A 25,820-nucleotide genomic window follows, 5' to 3' on the forward strand; every position below is an offset into this window, starting at 1 on the left:
CAGGACCTCCTTAAGAATTATTACAAAAAAGGACACATTCACTGAGTCTTACATTTTGGTTCATTTATTTTTCAGGATGATGATCAAATGTTACGTCCTTTTACACAAAGACAGTCACATCTCTTAAAGGACATTGGTGAACTACTTGAAGACAGCCTATGGAAATTGAAAAATGATGTTGCTCTTATAGTTAAGAAGAAGAGAGAGAGTTTAGTGCATACCAAATATCGAGGCTCCAGCTTCCCATAAAACATTTAAAATTCACTTTGATTAGCTTATTAATTACACCTATCAGCTGAATTGTAGATTTCAAATTCCTAGGAAGATAAGAAAACATTAACACTGGCTTACTAAATATTTAAGTTTCATAAAAGAGGTTAAATAAGACTAGTTACTGATCAAAACATTTTCTGTAGTTTGAAAATGAAATCTGTAGGTTTTAGAGAACAAACTGTAAATGACTTAAAACCCTAAATTTTTTATTTATATGCTATTATTTAAACCAAGTTTTATGTACATCATTTGTATAATTAGCTATAGAAACTTATAAAAAGCAAAAGCTATTTTCAGTGACTACACTGAGGACATTTAAGAAGACTATTCTTTTTTATATGTATTCAGACTTTAATTCTGAACAAGATAGCATGATAAGTGTTTGGTCTTAAAAGCCAATACTAGAACATATTCAAAGCAACTAACAGACACACAAACCAAAATGGATTTGTCTGTCCCTCACATCCTGCAAGTGAATGCAACTTCATGCCAGAGAGGTGCCTTCACCAGGGCCAGACATCACGGACACAAAGATGTTTCCCATCTTTAGAATAGACTCCAAGGCCAAATGGCACTTGAGTGTTTTTAAAAACACACGCATAGTTTTGGTGAGGGACAATACACTTCAACAGAGAACCCAGTTTTGACCTAAAAGTCAATGTGAATGAGGAAAAAACGTATTTGGGGCACTACAATCAAGGAAAATCTGCATCAGCATACTGATGTATAGTCTTTACAAATACATCCAGAAGATGACTCGGTCACTAGCTATTATTAACAGCTAAGTTGGGGCATGAGAAGCACATTCAGTTCTACTTGTGTGGAAATATGAGAGGCAGGCCAAGACACACACAGACATTCATTATCTAGACAGCATCTGTACTTATTCTTCAATCATTAAATGCCCCAAGCTGGTTAGAGGGTGATGAGAACCAAGCTCAAATAGCAAAGGCACATACAAGCAGCAGCAAAACTCCCTGGAAAGCTGCCTTCTGGGTTGCAGAGATCACTCTTCCCACCTGAGCAGGCACACTTCCCATTGAACCAAAGGAAATATTTTAAGTACTTTAGTGACAAGCAATGAAATCAGTTAAGAACTAAGCAAATAAATGTGTGTACCTGGTCTGGTACAAACTAGTTTTTATGAAAGCCTTTCTGCCCTGATCACATCAAATTATCTTAAGAATTTAAATTAGCATCAAATAGTGAAGCTGTTAACTCATGCAATTTTATCACTTTTGCAAATATTTATAATTTTTATACTTCAGAGCTGCTAATGACACTAAATTCAATGCCACAATCATTGAGTCTTTCAATCAGCTTGGTTTTGGAGAAAGCGGCTCCCGGGGTAAAGACGCCACCTCTGGAAAACAAATAAATTGGGATGTTATGACAGACTGTCCAGGTCTTGATGCCTTAAACATGCTGCAGAATTATCTTGCATCCTGCTTCCAACAAACATGTAGATTACATCAGAATTCTTAAACTCTAAAGGATACAACTTTTTGTTTTTATGATCATTTCTACACTCAAGTATTATTTAAACAAGAATCTATTCTACTGAAAGAAAGCTGATGTCACCTGCCCTGCCACCAGGCTTCTCCTCATCTAGACCTGTTAATAACCTACATCAAACCCGCAGGGACCTAATCTCTTCTGGTTAGGGACTCACTTGAGGGTGGAGCCATCCTCCTGCGTCCCCCTCACCACCAAACACATAGTAATTAAACCAATTAAAACTTTGCTTCTGGAAAGGGCATCTGCTTGACTGTCCTTGGGATTGCTCTGATTAAATGATAATGTCTAAGAAGACGGTTACCAAATCCATGCAGCCCTCGTCTTTCTCCTGCACACTAAGCTCTGCTGCCTCGATGTTTCCCTCTAGGATCAGAATGAGACAGCTGTTTGGCACATAAAGGTTCTTTACCACCCAGGCTAGTCTCATCGGGCACATCACTCCGTGGTCCCGTCCTCCTAGCGTGCCTGCTGCTCTTCCCCGAGATGCTGGATACACAGAATCTCTTTTAAGGTTCAGCTAAGCACCATCTCCTCCAAGAGGACCTTCCTGGCCCAATTCAACCCCCAAGGCTCGCTTCCAAATAACTCTGCTGTCTTCTATGGACTAACTTATGTGTACACTGTCACATCCCAACCCCTAGCACTTAATAAATACTTATTGGTTCACACTTTTAGGCTATGTCTAATTTATTTTTATAGGCTCTGGGCCTTTAGACTTTGCAGGGCTGACTTAAGAGTTCCATTAACAGTTTAATTCTCTAGTACCATATTTCAATAAATGAATATCTAGCTCAAATCAAACTATATACCATTCCTTCTTAAATACTCCCATTAGCATCAACAGAAAGTAGTTCAGAACTGACTAATGGGCTCCTGTTTTATTTTAGGGATGTTCACTTAACCTGGGAATCCATGTCCATTTTTAAAATCAAGTAGTTAGGAGAATTAACCAGTTGATGAAATAATTTTAATATCCCTTTTTGGACCAAAGGAACTGGAAATACTGAAAATCATCACAAAACCAGCAATAGTCTAACAGTCATAGATGGGCTAATTCTTCTACTAAATATAGGAAAACCAACTCACCCCTTAGGAAGATCAGAAGTATCTTTTAAAAGAGTCACAGCTGCTTGAACCATTGCTATGGGTGTAGCCACATAGCCAGGCTCTGCAGAAGACATTTTATTGAAAGACAAAAAAAAAATTAGAGCATTTATTTGAGGGCATATAATGAAAAGAAAAATTTGTCACTTTGCATGAAGAACTTTCAAAACCTAACTTACTTATGAAGCCTAAAACCTAGACTTGGGCCTTTGATTTTTTTTAAAAGTAAATAAGGGATAAAATGAGACCTTTGATTTTATAGATATCTGGAAATTCCCTCTGCTGATACAAATTAGCAATGAATGAGTCTCAGAGTCCTTGAACATATCTTTTTAGCTCTAGGGTCAGCCCTCTCTCTCTACACTACTCCACACATACTAAGCTGCCTACTATCTACCTTTTCAAAGTTCTCCTTCCAAAAACTTGGTTATTCAAACCATTCCTATATTTCTTTCTTTAAGGAAATTCTGTCTTAGAATCAATAGTATTGGTTCCAAGGCAGAAGAGGGGAAAGGATTAGGCAACTGGGGGGTTGACTTGCAGGGTCACACAGCTGGGAAGTGTCTGAGGTCACATTTGAGCCCAGGACCTCTTGTGTCCAATCCTGGCTCTCTCCACTGAGCCACTTAGCTGCCCCTATCTCTCCATTTCTAACAAAATGGAAAAGCACTAAAGCTATTAACCTTCAAACAGGATATACAATCAATGATTCCCCACCCCGACACCTACAAAGTCATAAACCTGCTTTTCTCCCTCTCTTCCCCCCCTTAAAAAAAAAGCATCAAAAGTTACAAGCTGCAGTCAGTGGTAACCTGTTATTTAATGAGCCTGAGAAACCAACCTACCTTACAAAATCATTTTGGAATCAAAAAAGGTTGCCCATTTATAGTCAATTGGCTTGGTGGATACCAAAAAAACTATTTTATCTGACATCGCTACACACATGCTGTCACTTTTTACAAGTGCAACTCTGGCTATGTAGTTCTCTCTCTCTAATCAGATTATTTCTTATAATCAGCTTTTATAAGCTGACTATCTCTTTTCAAATGAAAGTGCTAACTTGAGCCCTAACTTTTCCCAAATTGGAATAAAGCTAAATAATTGATCTTACTAAAAAAAAAAAACATTTGTGACGGCTACTGCTAACAAGATTATACTTTATTGTAACGCATTTATTCTCTGAGCATCCCCCATTTCATTGTCACTCGTGTAATTTATACAAATCTGGTGAGGTTTTTACACCTATACCTTCTGTCTTAGAATGGATACTAAGTATCAGCCCAAGGCAGAAGAGTGGGAAGGGTTAGGCAACTGTCCAGGGATTTCACAGCCAGGACTCAAATGTGTTTTTAATATGATTCAGCTTCTCCACTTAACTTAAATCCAAAACTTCATTTTGGAAGTGATCCTGGATTCCCCAAAGCGATGAAAGTATAGTATAAACTCAAACAGGGAAAAGCCTTGAATATAAGTCTAGCAACAAACTAGATGGGTGTTATCTGGGGATGAGCCTCCCTAAATTTGCAAAGACTCATCATCAAAGCATTTGGCCACTACAGAAGGAACAAGCTGCCCTGGTCAAAAATATTTCAACACTCTTTAATGGTGGAGAGAGGTTGTAATTTATATCACTGAATCTGAAAGAAAAATTAACTTCTATTTTAAAATGGCTGCAATATTTTTATGTTTCAAGTCCAAAGGAGGAAATGTTCATTGTACTCAATTCCATAAGAATACCTGGTCCTTTCACTTGGGTGCAAATTTTAATATTAGGTTTGCCATGTTTTGTAGTATGGTCCTGGCTATATCCTTGACCAAAGAATGTAAATGTAAATGAGGAATCATCCATCTACAAAGGAGAAAACAAAGAAACATGCATATAATATATCATTTCCTCTCTGACTATTGGAAAGCCTCTAATCCATAAATCCCCATTTTCAGGACATGAAAACCAAGACTCAACTTGATAAATCATATCAATCATTTAGGAAAGAAAAATAAATCTAACTTCTTGGATATTTCCAATTTTCAAAGTGATTCTCCAAGTAAAAATTCCTTAGTAGTAAGTCATCAAAATGCTTCAAATCTACTTAAGTTCTTATTTCAGAAAGAATAAAAATGCCTAAAAGACCATTCATCCCATTCTCACACTACATTTCCTACAGTTCTATAAAACAACACTGTTCCTTCCTTTGTTAGAAAATGACGTGTGTCCCCAAAGTAGTCAACATATATTCATCAAGCAACCAATATGTAGAGGGCATGGGTGAAAAGTGATTTTGAGATTCAAAGAAAATATAAGCCATGGCCCTTTTCCTCCAGGACCTTACAGTCTAGTTAAACATTATATAGCTAGATAGAAAGATATACATATTTATGGACCACACACATGAATGTGCACCTATATATGTGCATATAAACAAGTTTAAAAACCTCACTGTATTTTCAGTATGCAAAACCAGAGATGGAAAAATGTTTTAAAACAATCAAAAACTAAGGAACCACTGAATGTTTAATATGAGGGTTTATGGTTTTTCATTTTTTGTTATTTAATGAGTAGGGAAAAGTGGGAAGGATGCCTTACAAATGTGTGAGAAAAAAACTAAGGGTTATTATACCTCTTACCATTAAGTTTGATAATCCATAACAATTTTGAGAAAATGTTTTATAAACAGAAGATTACCTGTTTTTGTGTTGGTCCTTGTTCTGAGAAATACCCAAAGGAGAAAAACCATGGAAACTAAAGAAAAAAAAACCAAATACCTGCAGTGAATTTTAAGAGAACAATTAGAGAAATGCTTCTTTAAGACTTAAGCATGGATAGCCATACTTACTTTTACCAGAAGCTGTCTTCCGAAGTTAAACTTCACAAAGAATAAAAAGAAAAGTCCTGCAAACATCAGCTTGATAATAGAAGTGAGGCCTCCCACATTTACATAGGCAGCATACTGTACCTAAATAAAAGAGTACAGACTGTGACATTCTGCATCTTGGCCATGCTAATTTACACAAATACTTGGACTTATAACTCACTCAGTCCTTACATATGGATGGGGTGGCAGAATCAGTAGAAATAATTTTATAAATTCTGTTTCAATTCCTAGGATAGCCCAGGAAAACTCATTTTAAGTCATATTGCAGAATCGTATGAAGCACTACCTTTACTAACATTGTTTCTAAGTGAATTTGCTCCTAGGTCCAATTTGGGGCACCAGAAACATCCCCCAAATGAAGCCCTGGCATGGGACTCCAAGGCTCAAGATGCAGAAGAGCTGCCCAGGAGTATCAGGTATGGGAAAGGGTTATTCCCATGGCTACAGCAATGAACAAGTAGCCAATCATCACTACTGTGATACTGTAGACTCAAAAGCCACAAAGCTAAGCTTTAACCAAAAGAATAAAATCCAGGGGCAGCTAGGAAGCTCAGTGAATAGAGCACTAGCCCTGGAGATGGGAAGTTTTGGGTGATTCAAATCAGAGTTCAGACACTTCCTTAGCAGTGTGATTCTGAGCGAGTCACTTAACCCCAACTGCCTCGTCCTTACTGCTTTTCTGCCTTGGAACAAATACTTAGTATAGATTCTAAGAAAAATGTAAGAGTTTAAAAATAATAATAATTTTTAAAAATCCAAATTATGTTTTGTGGAAACCATCTGGTCCTACCTAAAGATTCTAGTTTGTATTCAAATAACAAAATGTGCATTGCTTAGCTCTTTTGTTTTATTACTTAAAAATACATGATTTCTATTTAGGAAAAATTAATCAGAGAAAATATACTAGAGGGTGCTCATTCATTAACAAACTTCAGTCATATAAACATACTGGTGTTTCCTGCAAGTTTTCATACAAGAACCGTTGTGTCCGTTTCACAACGGAGGCATCAGCTCCCATGAATGGAATAGAATATTCATGCAGTTCACTACAGTAAGAAACAGGCCATCTGAAAGAGAAATCCAAAATGAGGGCAGCTTTCCTCATTCCTGCTCCCATTACAGTGACAGTTTAGAAACGACATTGTTTAAAAAAACAAAACAATCAGGGAAAACTGTGGTGACCCTCTCATGGTGGCAGCAGTGATGAAGATGGGATCTCAGGTCAGCTATGCTTTACCCTCTCTCCTTACTCTCTCCACAAGGAGAAATTCTAGAATAAATAAGACAGTGCTCTGAGCATAATGGGGACTAAAAATCTATGCCATCATTTCTTTTTGTCAACAGCCTCAGAAAGCAGACAAAAAAAAATTCTAGATTAAAGAATACACGTGTAAAAGGCAAACTCACAGAGTATTAGGTGGCATGTGCCAACAAAGCTTTATAGCTTCTGGGTGAAATTTTTTTCCACAACAAAAAAGTTACCAACAAGACACATGAGGTAGCCAAGAGTATCATATGTTAAGAGGGTTGAGTTCTAACACAAATTTTAATTCACATTTAATCTTCATATTAGGTCATAAAAGTTGTTACAAAATTATTTTCACTCCTTGTCTCTAAATGTATTATTATACATAAAAGATTCTTTTTTAGAGTGATTATAGTTATAGTTTCAAGTTTCTCTTCTTATCTTTTGACTTTAATTGTTCACAGATCCCATACATTTTATAATTGCTTTAATTAGTACACAGTAATTCATTCCTACACAAATTATAGTGAATAATGTTCACATGAACAATAATATGCTTGGGATAAGAGATGTCCAATCAATAGATCTTGAGATGACATACCTTCTTTTCAATTTTGCACCAACAACTGGAAGAGGTTTCATATTTGACTGTTTTCGTAGGCTTTTTAAACGCTTCTGGTCACCAAAACCATGAACAGCTGACTTCCAAGTGCCATCATGAATACACATTCCCTAATGAAATATATCAAATGATAAAATATTTCTGAAGTGCTAAATCCTACACATGTATATACACTCCTCTCCAAATAACATGAAATCAAGTTGTCATTTGAGAGAGTTGATTAAGAAAGAAGCAGTCTCTTTCATCATTTGGTTGGTTTCCACCAGAATTCACTGGTTTTCCTATATTTACTGTCATATTCCCTCTCTGACATAGGACAACCCATCTGCTTCCTCCATAGCCTCTACTTATGTTCTTTCCAGGAACCCTGTACCACTCTTTCCCTTTATCACCAAATTATATTCCTTCCTGAAAAGTGAAACCTATTGCCCAAGCCTACTGCCAACTGGAATTTTCTTCAGACATTTCCCCACAAGTTTTCATAATCTTTCTTAAAGAACATTCTATTTACTTGCCTATTTTCTAGTAACATGTTAATCTATTAGTTCCCTTTACTCAGTACCAAATTATCTACCCTCCCCATACTTTGTATTACAACACTTTTAAAGGGGTGGCAATCTTTAATTTTATGTAGTAATCTCATGATAGGAAAAGACAAAGTCTTTCCACTTCTCAATTTGTATTTCATTTCAACCAGTACAGTCTACTTGACGCTAGTTCGATCTTAAAGTCCTAGAAATTCAAGTTGTCTCTTCTTGGCCTGCAGCTGGCTGAAGGTAAAAAGACCCTTACTGAGGAACTTCAAACACTGACCTCCATCTACTACTAAAACCATAGCCCCCACTATCCCAATCTTCAAAAAAGATGACTAGAACAGTAACATCAGCCCAACACATGAAGAAAACCCAAATCAGAGAGCTCCTCTCCTCTGATGCTTATTAAGAACGAGTCATCACCTCATGCTTCCAGGGGGTGGCTTTATTCCCACCATCTTTGGTGCATGGAGGCCAAGCTAACATTGTACGGAAAAGGATGAGTCTATGATCTCTTGCTTCCTCCCCAGGTATTTGGGACCTAAGTTTTGAGCAGTCAGGTTATCTGAACAATAAACAATGAAAGTTTTATACAATGTATGTCTAATTTACTCCCCTGTTCCCTCCCAAACAAACAGAAAAAACTCCTAGAAAATCCTCTCCCCGTGAAAACATGATCCAACACATCAAGAAACTACAGTGGCTGCAAGATTAGGGGCTCTGTCTGAAACCTCCAACACTGACACAGGAAACCTCTACCTTGCTCTGCCCACCTGCCTATGTATCCAGCCCAGAACATTGGATCTCCTTCTGAAATCAGGTACCCTGTCTCTGTGTTTCACTAGTCTTCTGTCAAATGCTTGTATTTAGCCCCCAATTGTTTTCTTCTTAGTTCTAGCTAGAGCCCCACATGGCAGGCCACAGCCCCCGGGTGATCCTCCTTCTTTGACCCCAGGCTCCCAAGTCCTAGAACAATGCATGGACCCCTTCCCTCCCATTGGCAAGCAGCCCCCACCTGCCTCTTTCCCTCTCTCCCTTCCCCACACTCACAGCCAAATACTCATTATGTAAAAATCACTTTACATAAGGGGTCTGCAGAACAGTCCATTTACACAAAACAAGAAGTGTCCAATGTGACTAGTTTTCAAAGTACAAGTTACTTTAGAAGACTATGTGCATATTTCAACAAAGGTTGTCATTACACAAAACATTTCTGGAATTTTCTTTTACCTTCTGTCTTGAAGCCAATACTATGTATTGGTATTGGCTCCAAGGCAGAAGAGTGGTAAGGGCTAGGCAATGGAGGTCAAGTGACTTGCCCAGGGTCACACAGCTGGGAAGTGTCTGAGGCCAGATTTGACTCCAGGACCTCCCGTCTCTAAGCCTGGCTCTCAACCCACTGAAATCCAGCTGCCCCCTCTGGAATTTTCTTGAGAACCTATACAGTAAATAACTTTGAAAAGAGTGGCTGGTCTTCATCTCTGGAGAATTTGATTTGATTTTTGGAAATAGTTAGAAGTTATTTAGAAGTTTAGTCAAACATAAAATATAAGTACACTGGAATGAAAGTCCTGAGTATAAAGTAATGAATATATTTTCTTGTTTAGCTTGAAATGAGGTCTAAGGGAAATAAAGAATTCTAAAACTTTTGAAAAATGGTATTATTATTGGAATAACAACTTAGCCTCCTACATTACCAATCAAGTCTGTTAGGTCCTACTGAACAATAATTTAATACTTTAGTTCCATTATGCTTGCATAAAATTATAAATTAAAAAGTGTTATTGGACAGTCACTCTAAGGCACAGTTTGGTAATATCAAGTTAATCACATAAAACTGACAGCAAAGTTAATATAGTAACATATAAGACAGAGAATGAAGATTCAATTAATATTGTACTGAATCATAATTAGTTGTAAGTAATACTGGAAGTCAGAAGACTTCAAAATAAACTTTACCTATTTCCTAATTTTGCCCAGGGCCAGCCCAGTCAACAACTAGCTATTGTGTTCCCATCCTAGCTACCAAGAAACAGGTTTAATAGTTTGCTGAAGTACTACCCAGCCTATGGTTGGATCAGAGATGGTTTTTGCCAGGGTTTAAGTTAGACCCTCTTGTGAACTGATCCAACCATTCTGGAGGGCAATTTGGAACTATGCCCAAAGGGCGCTAAAGTCTGCCTGCCCTTTGACCCAGCCATAGCACTGCTGGGTTTGTACCCCAAAGAGATAATAAGGAAAAAGACTTGTACAATAATATTCATAGCTGCACTCTTTGTGGTGGCCAAAGATTGGAAAATGAGGGGATGCCCTACAATTGGGGAATGGCTGAACAAATTGTGGTATATGTTAGTGATGGAATACTATTGTGCTAAAAGGAATAATGAACTGGAGGAATTCCATGGAGAATGGAACAACCTCCAGGAAGTGATGCAGAGTGAGAGGAGCAGAATCAGGAAAACATTGTACACAGAGACTGATACATTGTGGTACAATCGAAGGTGATGGACTTCTCCATTAGTGGCAATGCAATGTCCCTGAATAATCTGCAGGGATCTAGGAGAAAAAACACTTTCCACAAGCAGAGGACAAACTGTGGAAGTAAAAACACCGAGGAAAACCAACTGCTAGACTACAGGGGTTGAGGGGATATGACTGAGGAGAGACTCTAAATGAATACTCTGGTGCAAATACCAACAACATGGAAATGGATTCGAATCAAGAACACTTGTGATACCCAGTGGAATCGCGTGTTAGCTATGGGATAGGTGGGGTGGGGGGAGAAAATGATCTTTGTCTCCAATGAATAATGCTCAGAAATGATCAAATAAAATAATGTTTAAAAAAAAAAGTTAGACTCTCTTCATTTGAGTAAAAGTCTAGAAAACATAAATCTTAAGCCTTTATGGAACATTTGACCTCCAGAAAAAAATATATTTTTAAAAACATGAGGATTTCAGCTGGATCTGCAAAGAGAAGGCCTATAGAAAATAAGATTAGAAAAGCATTTCTAGGGTTAATTAAGGAGCTGATAGAAAAACTCACTAAGTCTCAAGCCTCTGTTTCCTGAAGTTTCACCTCCTTTACTCACTCCTCTCCCTCTGAAGACCCCTGGATTTGTCACCCAGAAGAATCTCAGTAGTTAAGCTTCCTCAAATTCTCATAATTCAGAATCCTTATGCTGGCAAGTGCCCATGCTCCCAAGTTTTGGAAAGGAATTAGGATGGGCTAAATACTGGAGCTAGGAGCTATACCTTACTTAAGGGAGTGCAGAATGTTTTCTTTGTGACAGAAATATCCCCCTTATACTGATAAGTCAGAAATTAGGCTGTCAGTGCTCGAGATCAGGAAGGAGAAGAAAGCCAAAAAGAAGGCCCAAAATGTCAACCTTTATTACCTGAAATTCCACCATCAAATTAATGTGTTTTGAGAAATGAATAAACTAGAGCTGGGGAAGGGAGGACAGCGAAACAGAATGAAGAAGCGTCATATTGAGAAACAAGTAAATTAGAACTGGGGAAAGGAGCACAGCACAACAGAAGGGTGGAGAAGGGTCAGAGTTACTTTTAGAACACTAGGCCCATTAAAAAAAGGATAGCATGAACAGAAAATCTTTCTCTGGATGTTTTTAAAAACTTTAAATAAAGTTTGAATACCCACCTCAGGTCCTGAATTTACTTTCAGGAAACTTTCAACAGCAGTCAAAGTACCTTAAAAATGGAGGAAACGGTAAAACATAAGAATAAAATATAATAATTCATGAGAAATTCAATTTCCCCATTTACTCCCCTCTTTACCTTTGATCCACTTTTAATATCAACACTTTGATTTGATTGAGTCAGAAGTCCTGGACTCTTAGTCTCAGCTATGTAACCAATTAAATACGTGAGAATAGAAAACATACATTCTCTCTTGCGGATGCTACTGTTTTATTACCTTTAGCAAAGAATGGGTTTGTCAGCAGTTCAGCATAAATTCTGTGTAAGGTTAAAATAACTGTATATAATTTCTCCAGCATTTAAATGGCAATACTAAAAGCCCCACCACTTAGCTATTTGTGGGTCTACTCTGTAGCTGACTTGCCTTGGAGGCCACTTTAGTAGGCAGTTCTACTCAAATCATTAGTTCTACTGACTACACACTCTGTGGTCCTTTTATGGCTGAGGCAGAACACCTGCCTTTACATTTTTTTGGAACAAAACGTTCTCTTATGTGTTATATAACAAGGAACTCTCAAGTCTCAATTAAATGTTATCTGAGTACTTAAGACACCTTTTTTGGGGGAAGAATCAGCCCTAACTGCAGGCTCCACCTTGACCCACGTCCATAAAATGAGCTCTTCCATTTGGGCATGACCTTTTGCAGAAGTCGGGCTCCTACATGGTCACCACCAAGTAATAACTCCACCTCCCACTCCTAGATCACTTTTTAGACAACAGCAAAGGACACGGCACCTTAGATATTAAAAGAATTCAGCCCTGAACTGACTACAAATTTTACTTAGCAACGAGTCACTTGAGACACTTGCTCTATGGCCACCTACTAGATGTGTGCCATCCATGAACCATTTATTCCTTAAACTCTCTATTGGTATTAGATAGGAAAACAACATATGGAGACCATATTACCTTAGTTCCCTGAAAAAACTCCATTTTCACCTTTGGTGCCAAGAATTTTAGGACCAAAATCTGTACTTAACTGCATTCACTAACTCAACTCAATTTCTCTGACAGTCCCATTCTGTTTTTAATTACCCCAATTTTATACTGTTTAATTTTGTAAGACTTAGGAAATCTTTTTTTGCATGTAGATGGGGTAGGAATACTATAATTTTAAAGTGACAAGATGGTCTTGGAGAAGAAGTCCTTAAGCTCTGTGCTTTTGTCATTATCATTAATAAAATAGTAATAATAAAACCTGACAGCACGGAGGCAGCTGGGTAGCTCAGTAGATTGAGAGCCAGGCCTAGAGACGGGAGGTCCTAGGTTCAAATCTGGCCTCAGACACTTCCCAGCTGTGTGACCCTGGGCAAGTCACTTGACCCCCTTTGCCTAGCCCTTACCACTCTTCTACCTTGGAGCCAATACACAGTACTGACTCCAAGATGGAAGGTAAGAGTTTAAAAAAAAAAAAACCTGACTTAGCTTATAGAATTCTTAAGAGCTGTGATCACAGATACAAAGTGCTTTGAAAAATTAAATGCATTACACAAAAGTATTATTACTGTTAAAACAAGACAATAGAAAAATAGTCTAAACACAAGTTTAAAGGTTTGCGAATTTGAAGGTCATTGAAGCCTGGCTCTTTTTTAGCTGAATGACAAGATCAACATAGGAGCTAAAAATGCTCTTTTTAAAATTGAAATAAAGAAGTTTAAATGTATCTAAATTAAGAGTGATGAGCCATATTTTTGTCAGTTTGCAATGTTTTTAATATCTATATAAGCCAAGAAAGAATATCACTAATCCACTTTCCTTGAATTTAAGAGTTATCCAAATGAGACAGTGGATAGTACTGGACTTCAAGTCAGGAAGATTCTGGTATTCAAATCCCACCTCTAACTGACTATGGCAAGTCATTTAGCCTACCAAAGTTTCAGTTTCTTTATCTATAATAATGACCAACATTTGCAAAGACCTTTACATCTAGCATCTTATTTGAGCCTCGCAACAATCCTAACAGAAGGGGATTCCTGTTTTTCTGATTAAGAAACTGAGGTTGGAGCAAAATTACACATTCCCTATGGTCACACAGCGAGTTAAGTGCTAGAAATGGAGTCTGAATACTGGTCTTCCTGATTCCACGTCAACTGTCTCATTCACTTTATCATTCTACATCCTCTTTGTAAAACAGAGATGTCTATGATGTGCTTTATAAACTTTAAATAACAATGCAAATGTCAGTTATCACCCACTTATTCAACTTTAGGAGGAAGTTAAGGCTTGCAGAATTAAAAGGCACTGGAAAGATTCACAGTTAGTTGAATTGATATATTTAAACACTTATACATGCTGTAGCTTGTACAAAATACAATCAACTAAAGAATTAATTTCCAAACACTGTATTACTTAGGATTACCCAACATATCTATATGTAAATTGTGTCCTAAAGAAATTTTAAAATAATTTATAGGTTAAATGGAAAAGAAAGTGCACACATACTTTTTGGCCCAAAAGTCATTAAACTTTGTATATTATCCAGTCCAAGCCCTTCATTTTACAGATGAGGAAACGAAAGCCCCCACCACCAAGTTTATAAGACACGTCCAAGGTCCCATAGCTGATAATGCACTCTTCAGAGGCCAGGATTCACTGTCATGATCTTTCCATTATTCTTGGCATAGCTTGTATCATATAAGAATCATCTCCAAACATTGTCCAAACTAATAATATAAGCAACTATGTGAGGGAAAAAAGCAAGATTCCTGAAAAATTTGAAGGAAATACTGCTCAGGAATGTGGAGATCAATAAAATTCTTGTGGAAGATAAAAGTAACTTTGGATATTTTTTGTCTAAACCAATGATTTCAATGGTGTAGGGAATTCTCGGGGGTAGAAATGCCCTCAACTAATGCAGATCAGCAATTTATAACAATTATTTGAAGCACAATTGTTATTTTGACCTTGAATAGGTAACTACAAAAGAGGACTTGAACCCATGTCTTCCTAACACCAATGCTAGTCCTCAATCCACTAAACTACAGTGCCTCTTGCATTTAAATTGAGAAACCTTAGGCAGGAAAAAATGCCTATTTTTTGCATTTTTCCTCAGATATTCAATTCTTCCTCCCAATTAGAAAAAAGTTATCATGGCTTCAAAATTTTACAGTTTTAATAATAATTAAACCATGTAATGAATTCTGCTTCATTATTGAAAGACAATTTTTGACAATTCATTATACCTGAATCTAAACAAAATACATATATCAAACTTCTTTGCTATTGAAATGAATTATCAATAATTACCTTTCAACTTATTTCTGGTAAATAATACACCAAGATCAGCTGGAATGGAATCAAAACCACTGCTTCCAATGATATACAGCCCTTTCTCTGCAGCTTTTTCATGATATTTCCAATACATTTCTTCCAGAAACTGAAAAATACAGGGGAAAAAAATCTGATTATAATAGTCAACATAAAGGACTGTATTAACTTTGTTGAGCAGTTATAGATAGGGAACTGCTTTAAAAATGAAACTGTTTTAAAACCAATAAAACTTCAGTGGTGGAAATTTACCTCTATTGCTGTTATAACAACAATTACATGAATTACTTTTCATCTAACAGTTAACAATTATTTGCACTGACCCCAGGCATTTTAATAAGGTTTACCCTTTTTTTTTTTTTAATTAAACCCTTACCTTCTGTCTTGGCAGAAGAGTGGTAAAGGCTAAGGAATGGGGATTAAGTGACTTGCCCAGGGTCACACAGCTAGGAAGTCTCTGAGGCCAGATTTGAACCTAGGACCTCCCATCTCTAGGCCTGGCTCTCAATCCACTGAGCTACCCAGCTGCCTCTAAGGTTTACTTTTTTAAAAAGCCTTATTATATATACATAATACTTGTTATTTTGATTGAAAGGTATAGCTGGGTGCTTCTTTCACAGATTTCCATGAAGCCATCATGGCTTGTAAGTCAAATCCTTAAACTTTTTGTTGTAGCAAAGAACTAGAAATAAAGATGGTGCTTAGCAATTGGAGACTGGATAAAAAAAAATTATGGTATATGAATGTAATGAAATATATTATACCTTAAGAAATGACAGAAGGATTGGTTCCAGAAAAGTTTGGGAAGGCTTGTATGAATTGATTGAGAGTAAAGTAAGCAGAACAAAGAAAATATTTTATACAGTAATAACATTATAAAGAAAAATCTCTGAAGGACTTAAGAAATCTGATCAAAACAATGACCAAACCACTACTGAGAACCAATAATAAAGCATGCTATTACTCACCTCTTGGCAGAAGAATAAAGGTCACAAAATGTAAATTAAGACATATATTTTGACATGACAAGTGTATACATTTGTCTTGCTATCTATGCTTATTTCTTCCTAAGGATTTTTGTCTCTTTTTTTCATGGGAGGGGACAAATCAACATTCAAAGCTGACTTGGTTGCATTCCTTTCTAACTTCTGTTCATTTTGTAACTGTTTTCAATTAGAACTATAAAGCCTATTGTGAATTTTTTATTAAAGTGATGATTGTTTACAAATGGACTAAATGAGATTGACTGGATTAATGAAATTTAATCATGCTATTTGGAAAAAAAAAGAGTTAAAGTCCTGTTTCCTCACACCTTCATTGATCCAACTGATCTGAACTCTCTCGACTTTACCATCACATTCAAGCAAGCATTTTCAACATGGAAGCTCCCCCTACTAGCTCTGAACCTCCACCTCCTTCTCCTGGTGAGTTCCTGCAAAATCCTCCAGAGGAAGGAAGTGTCCTGGCCAACCAAGCCCATTCCTCCTGCAGCTCTGCTCACTCAGGACTCTCCTCAAATTCTCACTTTTCAGCTCCATTTTTTAAAACCCTTTCCTTCTTAGAATCAATATTTTACATCTTTACCTTCCATCTTAGAATGAATACTGTGTATTGGTTCCAAGGCAGAAGAGTGGCAAGAGCTAGGCAATGAGGGTTAAGTGACTTGCCCAGGGTCACACAGCTAGGAAGTATCTGAGGTCAGATTTAACTTAGGACCTCCTGCCTCTGTGCCTGACTCTCAATCCACTGAGCCACCCACCTGCCCACTCAGCTCCCTTTTATGAGCTGTTTTCCCCCATTAGAATATAAACTCCAAGAGCAGAGAATTCTTTCTTTTTGCTTGTATTTATTTGTATTCTCAGTGCTTAACATAGTGCCTGGAACTTTGGAAGTATTTAATAAATACTTCTTGACCCAACTCCCTCCCAAATTATAAACAATATTGAACATTCACAAATTATTCTAATTGCATCTTATTTTAGACCTTTCATATTTTACATACCTGTGGTTCCCCACAAATGTCAATACAGCTAGCTCCATTTTCAACACATGCTCTGACCACAGGTTCTCCATAAAAGCGATACTAAGGAAATAAAAAACACATAAATTATCTTCTTAGGCAGTTAAAATAAAGTAAATGCTTTCAATCTTGCCTAACAATGGAAATTTTGTTAGAGGAAAAGAAACATCTCTTCTTGTTAGTAAGCCTATCCTATAATCATGATCTAATGCAATGTTGTAGTAAAGCATTAATGGCATACCATCTGTAGTGCTGAGGCTCTTGCATTATATCAACAGCAGTGATTATATGTTTTCACTCTACAGTTTCACTTCATTCCCTTTATAACCACTAATCTTGCTTTTGTGAGAACATGAATGACCAGCTTACAGGTAGTCTACAGTCTCAAAAAAGGGATTCCGTCTTTAATGTTGCTGAACAGTAAGAGAATTAAGCCTGCAATCTTACTGTCAAAGGGAGTTAAATGGCATGGACCCATACTATACAGAGAAGTGAAAAGAATGACTGGGACCTCATCATTCCTTCTCAGGGCTTATAAAACTTGTGATGCAGAGTTAAGGTTCTCCATGCTAACTGTCCTGTCTCCCTTCTTCCAATCTTATGTTCCTTTAGAATACAAAGTAGCAATTTTGCCAAGCAAAGAAAGCTTTGTTTCAATAAATAGAAAGGCTCGATTACTTACTGGTCCTACACAATTGAGAACAATAACTGCTTGTTTAGCCATTTCATCAAGAGATGCTGGATTAAGGATATCACAGGTTATTATATCAACTTCAGCTGGGAGTGTTGGTCTTCCTAGAAATGGGAAGAAAATTATTTTTAAAAACCACTAATTTAAAAAATGCACCAGCATAACTAAAATCTATAACCCTAAATAATAACAACTTTGCAGGAGAGGTCAAGAGGCTGGGCAGATTGATCTATTAACTTTCTACTTAGAGAAGTCTTCACAGTTTGGGGAGAGAGGAGGAGACTAAAATGGTTTGGGCTGGGCCAAATTTGAGATTTCTTTGGTTTAGAGAGCTCAACTAATTAGCAAATCAGCACCTGCTCTGCAATTTAGTCTTAGAGAGCTGCCTAGGGGCACTGAGAAATTACATAACAAAAATTAAAACTGATTTCCAATCTCTTCTATCAACAACTAAAAAAACTGAACACAGTTCTGCTTGAAAATTTACTTTTAAAAAGACAGAAAGAATGAAGAAGACAATGTAGATGAGAGCTAAATTTAATGCAAGGAAGCCTGCCCCACAATATAGGGTGTACAAAAAGTCTCTGCTCAGCAACACAGGAGAGGGAGGGATTTTTAACTTATTACAAGTTAACTGGGAAAGAGGGAAACAAATCTACAACATGTAATCAACATGTTGAGTTGGAGCAGAAAATCTAAACCAAGGTCTTACTTTTACCTCAAAGTATATATTTCCAAACATTCCTTATAAAAATTCAACACACAGATAAACAACTGACATATTGTAAACATATTTGTTTACAAGAGTAAAACCCATTTATTCCTCAATAGATGAATGGTTAAAGGATACTAACCATTTCAAAGTTCTGAAGAAAAACAAAGGACTAATAATCACTGGAAGAACTGTACAAACTGTAATCATCAGAAATGTGTAAATTAAAATGTTAAGCGGGGGTTTACTTTTTTTGGTTAGTTTATTCAATTCTATGGAATTTTCAGAATGTTTTTAAATGCATAAAACATGGGATTATAAAGGAAATCAATTGCATTAGAAATAAGCATGTAATTTTTTCTCTACTCAATCTCACAGTCCCCATGACATCTTTCTATTTCCAGGATCCTTTAAGTCAAGAACCCCTGCTACCTTCTCATATTCAAATACTTTAAGAGTTCAAAGTGTTAAAATATTGGACTAATTATGAGTAAACAGAAAAAATATTCTATTGCTGAATGTGAACTGATGTAATCAATTCTGAAGAGTTATGTGCAATGCTCATGACCTCTGACCCAGTGATCCCATCAGAATATGGGGAAGTTAAGGAAAACCATAAAAACCTAGTTATACCAAAAAATGTGTTGTAGCTTTATTTGTAATAGTGAAAAACCAGAATACGGTATGCCCAATAATCTGGGAGAGGGCTCAAATAAACTGTGGCTGTACCATAAAAAATTACAAGGAAATATTTAAAGATTTTAAGTCATGAATTTCACATAAGAAAAAGGTGACTACCACTTAATAAAAATATACAAAGCCTGATAATAAAAATACAGATAGAAAAGACATCATTAGGGAATACCTCACAATACAAAGATATTTGGTTAAAATGTAAATTTCCTCCTTTTAGTAAACTTAACAGTTTAGCATTTAGGGTTTGACTACGTTCCCCCTATGATTAAATTTTTAATAAAACCCTTTTTCTAAACTTGCATTTTATTTTGGGTTTCATTGGCTGTCCCCTAGGCCATAAACTCTCTCCCTTCTCATCTGTCACAAATACAATTCCCTCTGCAAGAATCCTTTTTTGACCTTCCTTAATCTTGCTTCCTTCCCACTGTTATCACCCCAAAGGGATCCTGCTCCTGGAGTGCAAGGAGTAGTTTTGTCCGATTTGCTTCTCTACCTCTCCCTTTCTCTTAGTACCAGGCACAGTGCCTGGTATTACTGGTAGCTTAATAAATGCTTGTTAATTAGCTGGCCCTGGCTTCTTTTCGCGTCCTTCCCTGCCAAAGGAAAAACCACCATACATCCTCAGGAAGGGTAGAATTCATTAACTAATCAGTACACGGGTATGACAATGGGGGAAACTAAGGCAATACGCCCCAGACCTTTCAGAAAAGATGAGGGAAACTTATAAGACACAGATATGATGAGACGATTAGAAACCTGAGCCCCGGAAAGATCCCATTTCCCCCCCCCCTCTCCTCTGGCAAACCCGAGGAGAGCCCGGCTTGTGGGAGGGTTGGGGTGGGGGGAGAACCTCCACCATCTGCAGGGAGCATGCGCGTCCTCCGAATTGAGAGTAACGATGGAAAAAGACAGGGTCCGAGAAGGATCTCAATTCCTCGGGAAATCATACTCCCCAAACAAAAGCCCCACCCCCATTTTACCCAATTTCTCCGCTGCCTTCTTCAACACCTGCACCAGCTTTTCCCGACTCCGACCGGCCACAGCCCAGGGTAGCGAGGAGCCTCGGAACACCGGGCTCATCTGCTGCCGGGCTACCTCTTCGGCCACGAACTGGCCGGTGAAGCCGGAGGCTCCAAAGACCACCAAGTGATATGGCCTCTTTTCGGTCTCCATGACTAGCAAGTAATGGAGCAGGCAGCACAGTTCTGGCAGGACAGACTGCGCCTGCGCCGTAGACCCGCCCCCGCCCCCAGGCGCGAGCCCTGACCGCGACGGCTTTTGACGTGGGTGTAGTCAAAGAGGCGGCCGCCTTATCTCGGATACCGCGTGGTGGCGATGGTTTGGTTTGTGGCCCCGCCTTCTTTCGCCTCCCTGCACTGCCCCTGGGACTAGAGTCCTCGAGAGCTAGGGCTGGTCATCCCTCGGGCTGGCCACACCCAGACCCCTGAGGGCTTATTTAGAAGGCTCTTAGATTTATCCACCTGGGACCCCGGGGTCTCTGAGGTTCACCCCTCCAGGAGAAAATTTTGTGAAAACCTTTTCCAAACTTAATTACTAAATATTCGATCATGAGGCAGCTAGGTGGTTCTGTGGATAAAGAGCCAGGCCTAGAGAAGGGAGGGCCTGGGTTCAAAATAGCCTCAGACACTTCTCTAGCTGTGTGACCCTCAGCAAGTCACTAAACCGCCACTGCCTCCCCCTAACCGCTCTTGGAACCAAAAGTATCGACTCTAAGACTGAAGAGAAGGGTTTTTATCTTTTTAATTCTAGATAATAAATTTATACCTAGCAGGGAGGTTGTCTGACCAATTCCCTTCTTTTGCAGATAGGGAAGTCGAGATCTAATAACTTGATAGAATGGAGACTCCATGAGAGAAGTGATTCTTTCATTTCTCTCTTTGGATCTACTTAAGAGACATTGAATAAATGCTATTGGATCGATTGCCCAAGATGAAACAAGTAGGATGTGGCCCAGCCATGATTTAAAACCTTGTCTTTTTTCCCCCCCTCAGGGACCCCATTTGTTTTTTTTTTGTTACAATACTCACTTTATTTCCCTCCCCTCCACCCACCCTTCCCTCAGCCAATGCGCAATTTCTTTGGGTATTACTTGTGTCCTTGATCAGAACCTATTTCAATGGTGTTGTTTGCACTAGGATGTTCATTTAGAGTCTAAATTCCCAACCAGATGTCTTTTGACTCCAGTTCCAGCACCATTTCCTCTGTAGCACCGGTATCTCTTGTGGACTATTGGATACTTTGGGGGGGAGGGGAAGCAGGCAAAAGGAGATACCAGAGGCACAAAGTTGCTAAAAGAGAAAAACAAATGTTTCTCTTGGTGACTATCAGGAAATGACCTTTCATTTTAGGCTCTGTCGTGCATGGACATCAGCACATTCTGTCCCTGTGCCCATATATGGAACTTTCATCATAATTAAATATTCTAGAGTTTGTGCTCTCTGGATTGACAGAGTTGCTTTTGAGAACCCTGGGCAGGGTTCTTAACCATTTTTTAGGTGTACCCCTCCCCTTTGTCAGTCTAGTGATAATAATGTACATTGAAATACTGAACCGGAAAAATAACTGGCCTAGAAAATATACCCAAGGAGTGCTATCTTTTGTGGTTCTGGGAGAATGGGGAAGAGCTGAGACACTTGTGGTCAAGATTTATTACATAGAAATGAAGAAAAGTAAGCTAAACACATAGGATATTTGTGATTTCACTTGTATATTATCTTGTTTTGATTGTATATGGAAATTACTGTTTGGTTTGGTTTTGTAAAATTTGGAATAAAAAATTTGTTTTTTAAGAATTCACTGATCATGCCCTGCAAGAGATTCCAAAATTAAAAGTACCAAGATTTAGCCAAACTCCAGAGCTTCCCACTCAAGGAAAAAATATTGGAAGCAACCATAAAGAAATAATTCAAATATTATGGGGCCCCAGGATCACACAATTGAAAAATAAGGGAGAAATCATAGCCCCTTTGCAGGAATCCACAGATAACTCAGTAACCTGCCACTTCTGTGGGAAGAAGGGCCACAAAATGATAGAATGTAGAATTTTTCTCAAGATTATTGGAAGGAACACGCAGTTTAATAACAACTTTAGAAATAACTATAGAAATGATGATAATGACCATAGAAACCAGAATTTTAGAAATTATGGAAATAACTATAATGACTATAGAAATAAGAACTTTAGAAACCAAAATTTTAGAAATAGGAATTGGGAAAATAATGACAATGCTCAAAAAGATGAAAATAATATCCAATAACAATATATAAGAAACAGTGCTCGTTCAAAAAATACTCGAGGTGCTAATGCCCCTCAGGGAGGTGCCCTTCAGGGGGGTGCCCAAGGAATGTCCCAAACATAATGAGGGTGGTTCTTCTTAGACTCTATTGATTTTGTTGATATTAATTAACCTTTTTCAATTTTGTCTCCCCTCCAAATAGTAGGAAAGAATGAACAAAGAACTTAAAACTATGATTGGAAAATTATGCACTGAGACACATTTAAAATGGCCTGAAATTCTCCCTCTGGTCCTATTTTATCTTAGAAGCAGGCCTAGAGGAGACTTACACATCTCACCATTTGAGATGCTTATTGGACATCCACCTATATATAGGCTAAGCCTTTCTCGCCGACATATACATCGCTATTAGGGGGAGATATTACTATTGCTTCCTATATACAGGAATTACAGCACAAACTATGTGAACTTCATGAATCCAGAGCTGCGGTACAAGCCGGACCACTAGATTTTTCTCTTCATGACCTGAACCCAGGAGACAAAGTATATATTAAGAATTTCAAGTGTACTGGAGCAACTCAGCCTTCCTGGGAAGGACCATTCCAAATATTATTAACCACTCCAACATCCATAAAGGTTGAAGAGAAGGACTCTTGGATTCATTGCTCACATGTGAAGAGAGCATCTTCTGTTGAGACTGATTGACTCTACCCTATCACATGCATTGGAGATAGTAATCCATAAACAAATGGATGCTGTTTTTCGAGAACACATTGAATTCCTGATTTTTTCCTTGTTTTTATTATTGCCTTTTCTTTTATTTTGATTAGAATAATTGATTTTTCCCCCTTTTCCTCATTTCTTGTACTAAAGGTACATATAATTAATATTATTTTTTCTGCAGTAATACAAGTTTAATATATATACTTGCTATAATATCAATGCATACCCAAAAGGCTTTGAACTATGGGAACCTGCCATTTATTGATAAATGTTATGGGACTGTGAATAATGTTTATGTCTGATTCCAGGAAATGGGATAAAAACAAGGAGCACAGACTTAACCTGAATAGTGCCAAAAAGAGCACACAGGAAATATTAATGTGGATTCGAGGTTGTGACACTTGACATATGTTAAGTCGTAGGACTTCCTTGTATCTACACTCTTTGTGAAGTACTCATACAAGTACAAAATTTGACTATCATCCTAGCTCCCTATATCCCTGAGAATGTAAAAAATTAGATGAGGGAATGACACTTCCCTATCAAAATAGAATTCTAGTTCCTTTCCTTCTTAAAGGAACTTCCTGTAGTCTTAGCTGCAAATGGGTAAGTGAAATATTACTACATTCTGTCCTACAGACTTCTGGGATAGAAATTTCTTTAAATTGGACCTTTATAAGGGCCTGTTATAAATTTATTAAACCCAAATAAGGGCCTATTTTGAATTTTTGTTTCCTTTCCTTATGTTTTTGGTTGTTTTTCTCTTCTTTTGATAATTGACTCATACACCCCCATAACTCAACATTGCATCCTGAACTGAACTGGATGTTTTTTAACACCTACTTCAGGGGGGGTTGTATTTTAATTTAAAATCCAAGATTTTTGATTTTTTGTTTGAGATTGTATTTTTATAAAAATCCAAGATTTTGAATTTTTGTTCGAGAAGGATCTTCAAGGAAGAAGCTTGAGAATGAACTGTTGCATAAAGATGCCGGAAAACCTACATTACATCAAGAAGATCAAGAATGAACTTTGGGTGTGGTTGGTTGAACTGAAGTTTGATTGAACATTTATTGTAAATGTACACTTTTATGCCAAGAGGACTGCCCCTAATTTGGCTTTCTGTCAATGCGCCTAGAAAAACATTGGTTTTGTTTTCTTTTTTTCTATTCCTCCCTAACTACTATAATTTCTTTTTAGAAAAATTGAATATTGTATACATCTGTAGTTAGAAGTGCTTTAGGACTACAAGATGATTATGTTAAATGATCAATGGGGAGACTAGTCTCCCAGTGATCATCAGGGGGTGTAACAGTTAAAATTTAGGGGAGACTAAGGCAGGTAGAAATTAGTTTCTCTCTGTAAGGAGTATTATATTTTTATGAGGTTTATTAAAGATCAAGGATTAAAGAAAATACAGGATAAGAGACACGTGCCTAGGCTAGAGAGGCCTAGACAAGATAATTTCACATCATGGAAGAGCCCTGTCTGCTCCAAAACAGAAGTCCAAGAAAGAGCACAAAAGCCTTTGCAATCAGGTTAAATCCCTTCTCAATCTCGGCCCACCTGAGAATTCAGTGAGATTACAAAGCATTCTGGGCACATGGAGAAAAGGATTCTGGGGATTGGAGCCCTGGATTCAAGTCTATTCTTACATTTCACCGTGTGATCATTTGAAAAAAAATAATTTTTTTCCCAAAGGATCATGAAAACATAATCAATTTAAAGATTACAATAATTTGAGGATAAGAGAACAAAACCAATAATTGCTGGATGCATTGACAGAAAGCCAGTTAGGGGGCAGTCCCCTTTGGCATGAAAGTATACATACAAATAAATGGTCAATCAACTACACCCAAAGTTCATTTTTGTGCAGCTTGTGGTCTGGAGGCTTCTTCATAGTGGCTTCTCCAACAGTTCAGTTTCAGGTTCAGAGAAGTAGCATCTTCTTTACCTAAAATTCTTCTAAAAAGGAATTTAAACTTTGCAATTTAAAATAATATTTTTTACATTTCCCCGTGTTGTGGGTGATTGAAAAAGGATCACTTAGGGATGCATGGCTGAGGTATGAGGTATATGAACCAATTGGTAAGAGATATTAAAAAGATATCAGAAAAATCCAAAGAAAAAAAGAGAAAACTCTGGATAAAAATATAGACTATCAAAGTCTTATGTGAAAAAATTCTAAGTAAAAGAAAAATAAATCTATAACAGGTCCTTGAATCAGGGCCCAATCAAAATGATCTAAGCAATAATGCATTTACCCAGTCAGTAGCCAGGACTACAGAAAGTCACCACACTATGAGAGGCAGAAAAGGGGACCAGATTATAGGAGCCAAGGTTTTGGGGATACTTGTCTGTGAGTATTTTTCAGAGTGAGTGTGGACACAAGGAAGGCCTACATCTTAACATAAGTCAAGTGTCGCAACCCCAAGTCTCACACTATGTTCAAAACCTTTGTATTGGCCTAGAAGTGCATCAATCCATCCTGGATTGGCTTTTCTTTGGCCCTGTGCAATGGCTGTTTTGTGTATATCTTGTCCTGGAATCAGACAGAATCATTAAG

General features: G+C 37.6%; 1 protein-coding gene across 1 annotated transcript; it reads right to left on the bottom strand.

The window, feature by feature from the left end:
• Positions 1-48: 48 nt before the first annotated feature.
• On the bottom strand, positions 49-20,697 carry SCCPDH (saccharopine dehydrogenase (putative)). The gene is made up of 12 exons (XM_001377243.5): positions 20,255-20,697; positions 17,858-17,970; positions 17,158-17,238; positions 15,135-15,264; positions 11,830-11,879; positions 7,616-7,746; positions 6,718-6,835; positions 5,730-5,849; positions 5,579-5,635; positions 4,633-4,744; positions 2,878-2,959; positions 49-1,636 (listed from the first exon to the last, which is right to left on the bottom strand). Exons 1-12 carry the CDS (start codon positions 20,445-20,447, stop codon positions 1,531-1,533), a joined length of 1,293 nt encoding a protein of 430 aa, XP_001377280.1. The 5' UTR covers positions 20,448-20,697; the 3' UTR covers positions 49-1,530.
• Between the last annotated feature and the right edge of the window lie 5,123 nt (positions 20,698-25,820).

Source organism: Monodelphis domestica, chromosome 2, assembly GCF_027887165.1.
Source record: "Monodelphis domestica isolate mMonDom1 chromosome 2, mMonDom1.pri, whole genome shotgun sequence".
NCBI classification, from domain to species: domain Eukaryota; kingdom Metazoa; phylum Chordata; class Mammalia; order Didelphimorphia; family Didelphidae; genus Monodelphis; species Monodelphis domestica.

Bases quoted from the DNA above. Each gene is read 5' to 3' on its own strand.
- SCCPDH (XM_001377243.5), bottom strand. From the start codon at position 20,447: ATGGAGACCGAAAAGAGGCCATATCACTTGGTGGTCTTTGGAGCCTCC. The intron at 17,239-17,857 runs GTAAGTAATCGA...TTATTTCCTTAG, and splicing joins TTCTCAATTGTGTAGGACCA to TATCGCTTTTATGGAGAACC. The intron at 11,880-15,134 runs GTAATTATTGAT...TCCATTTTTAAG, and splicing joins TACCAGAAATAAGTTGAAAG to GTACTTTGACTGCTGTTGAA.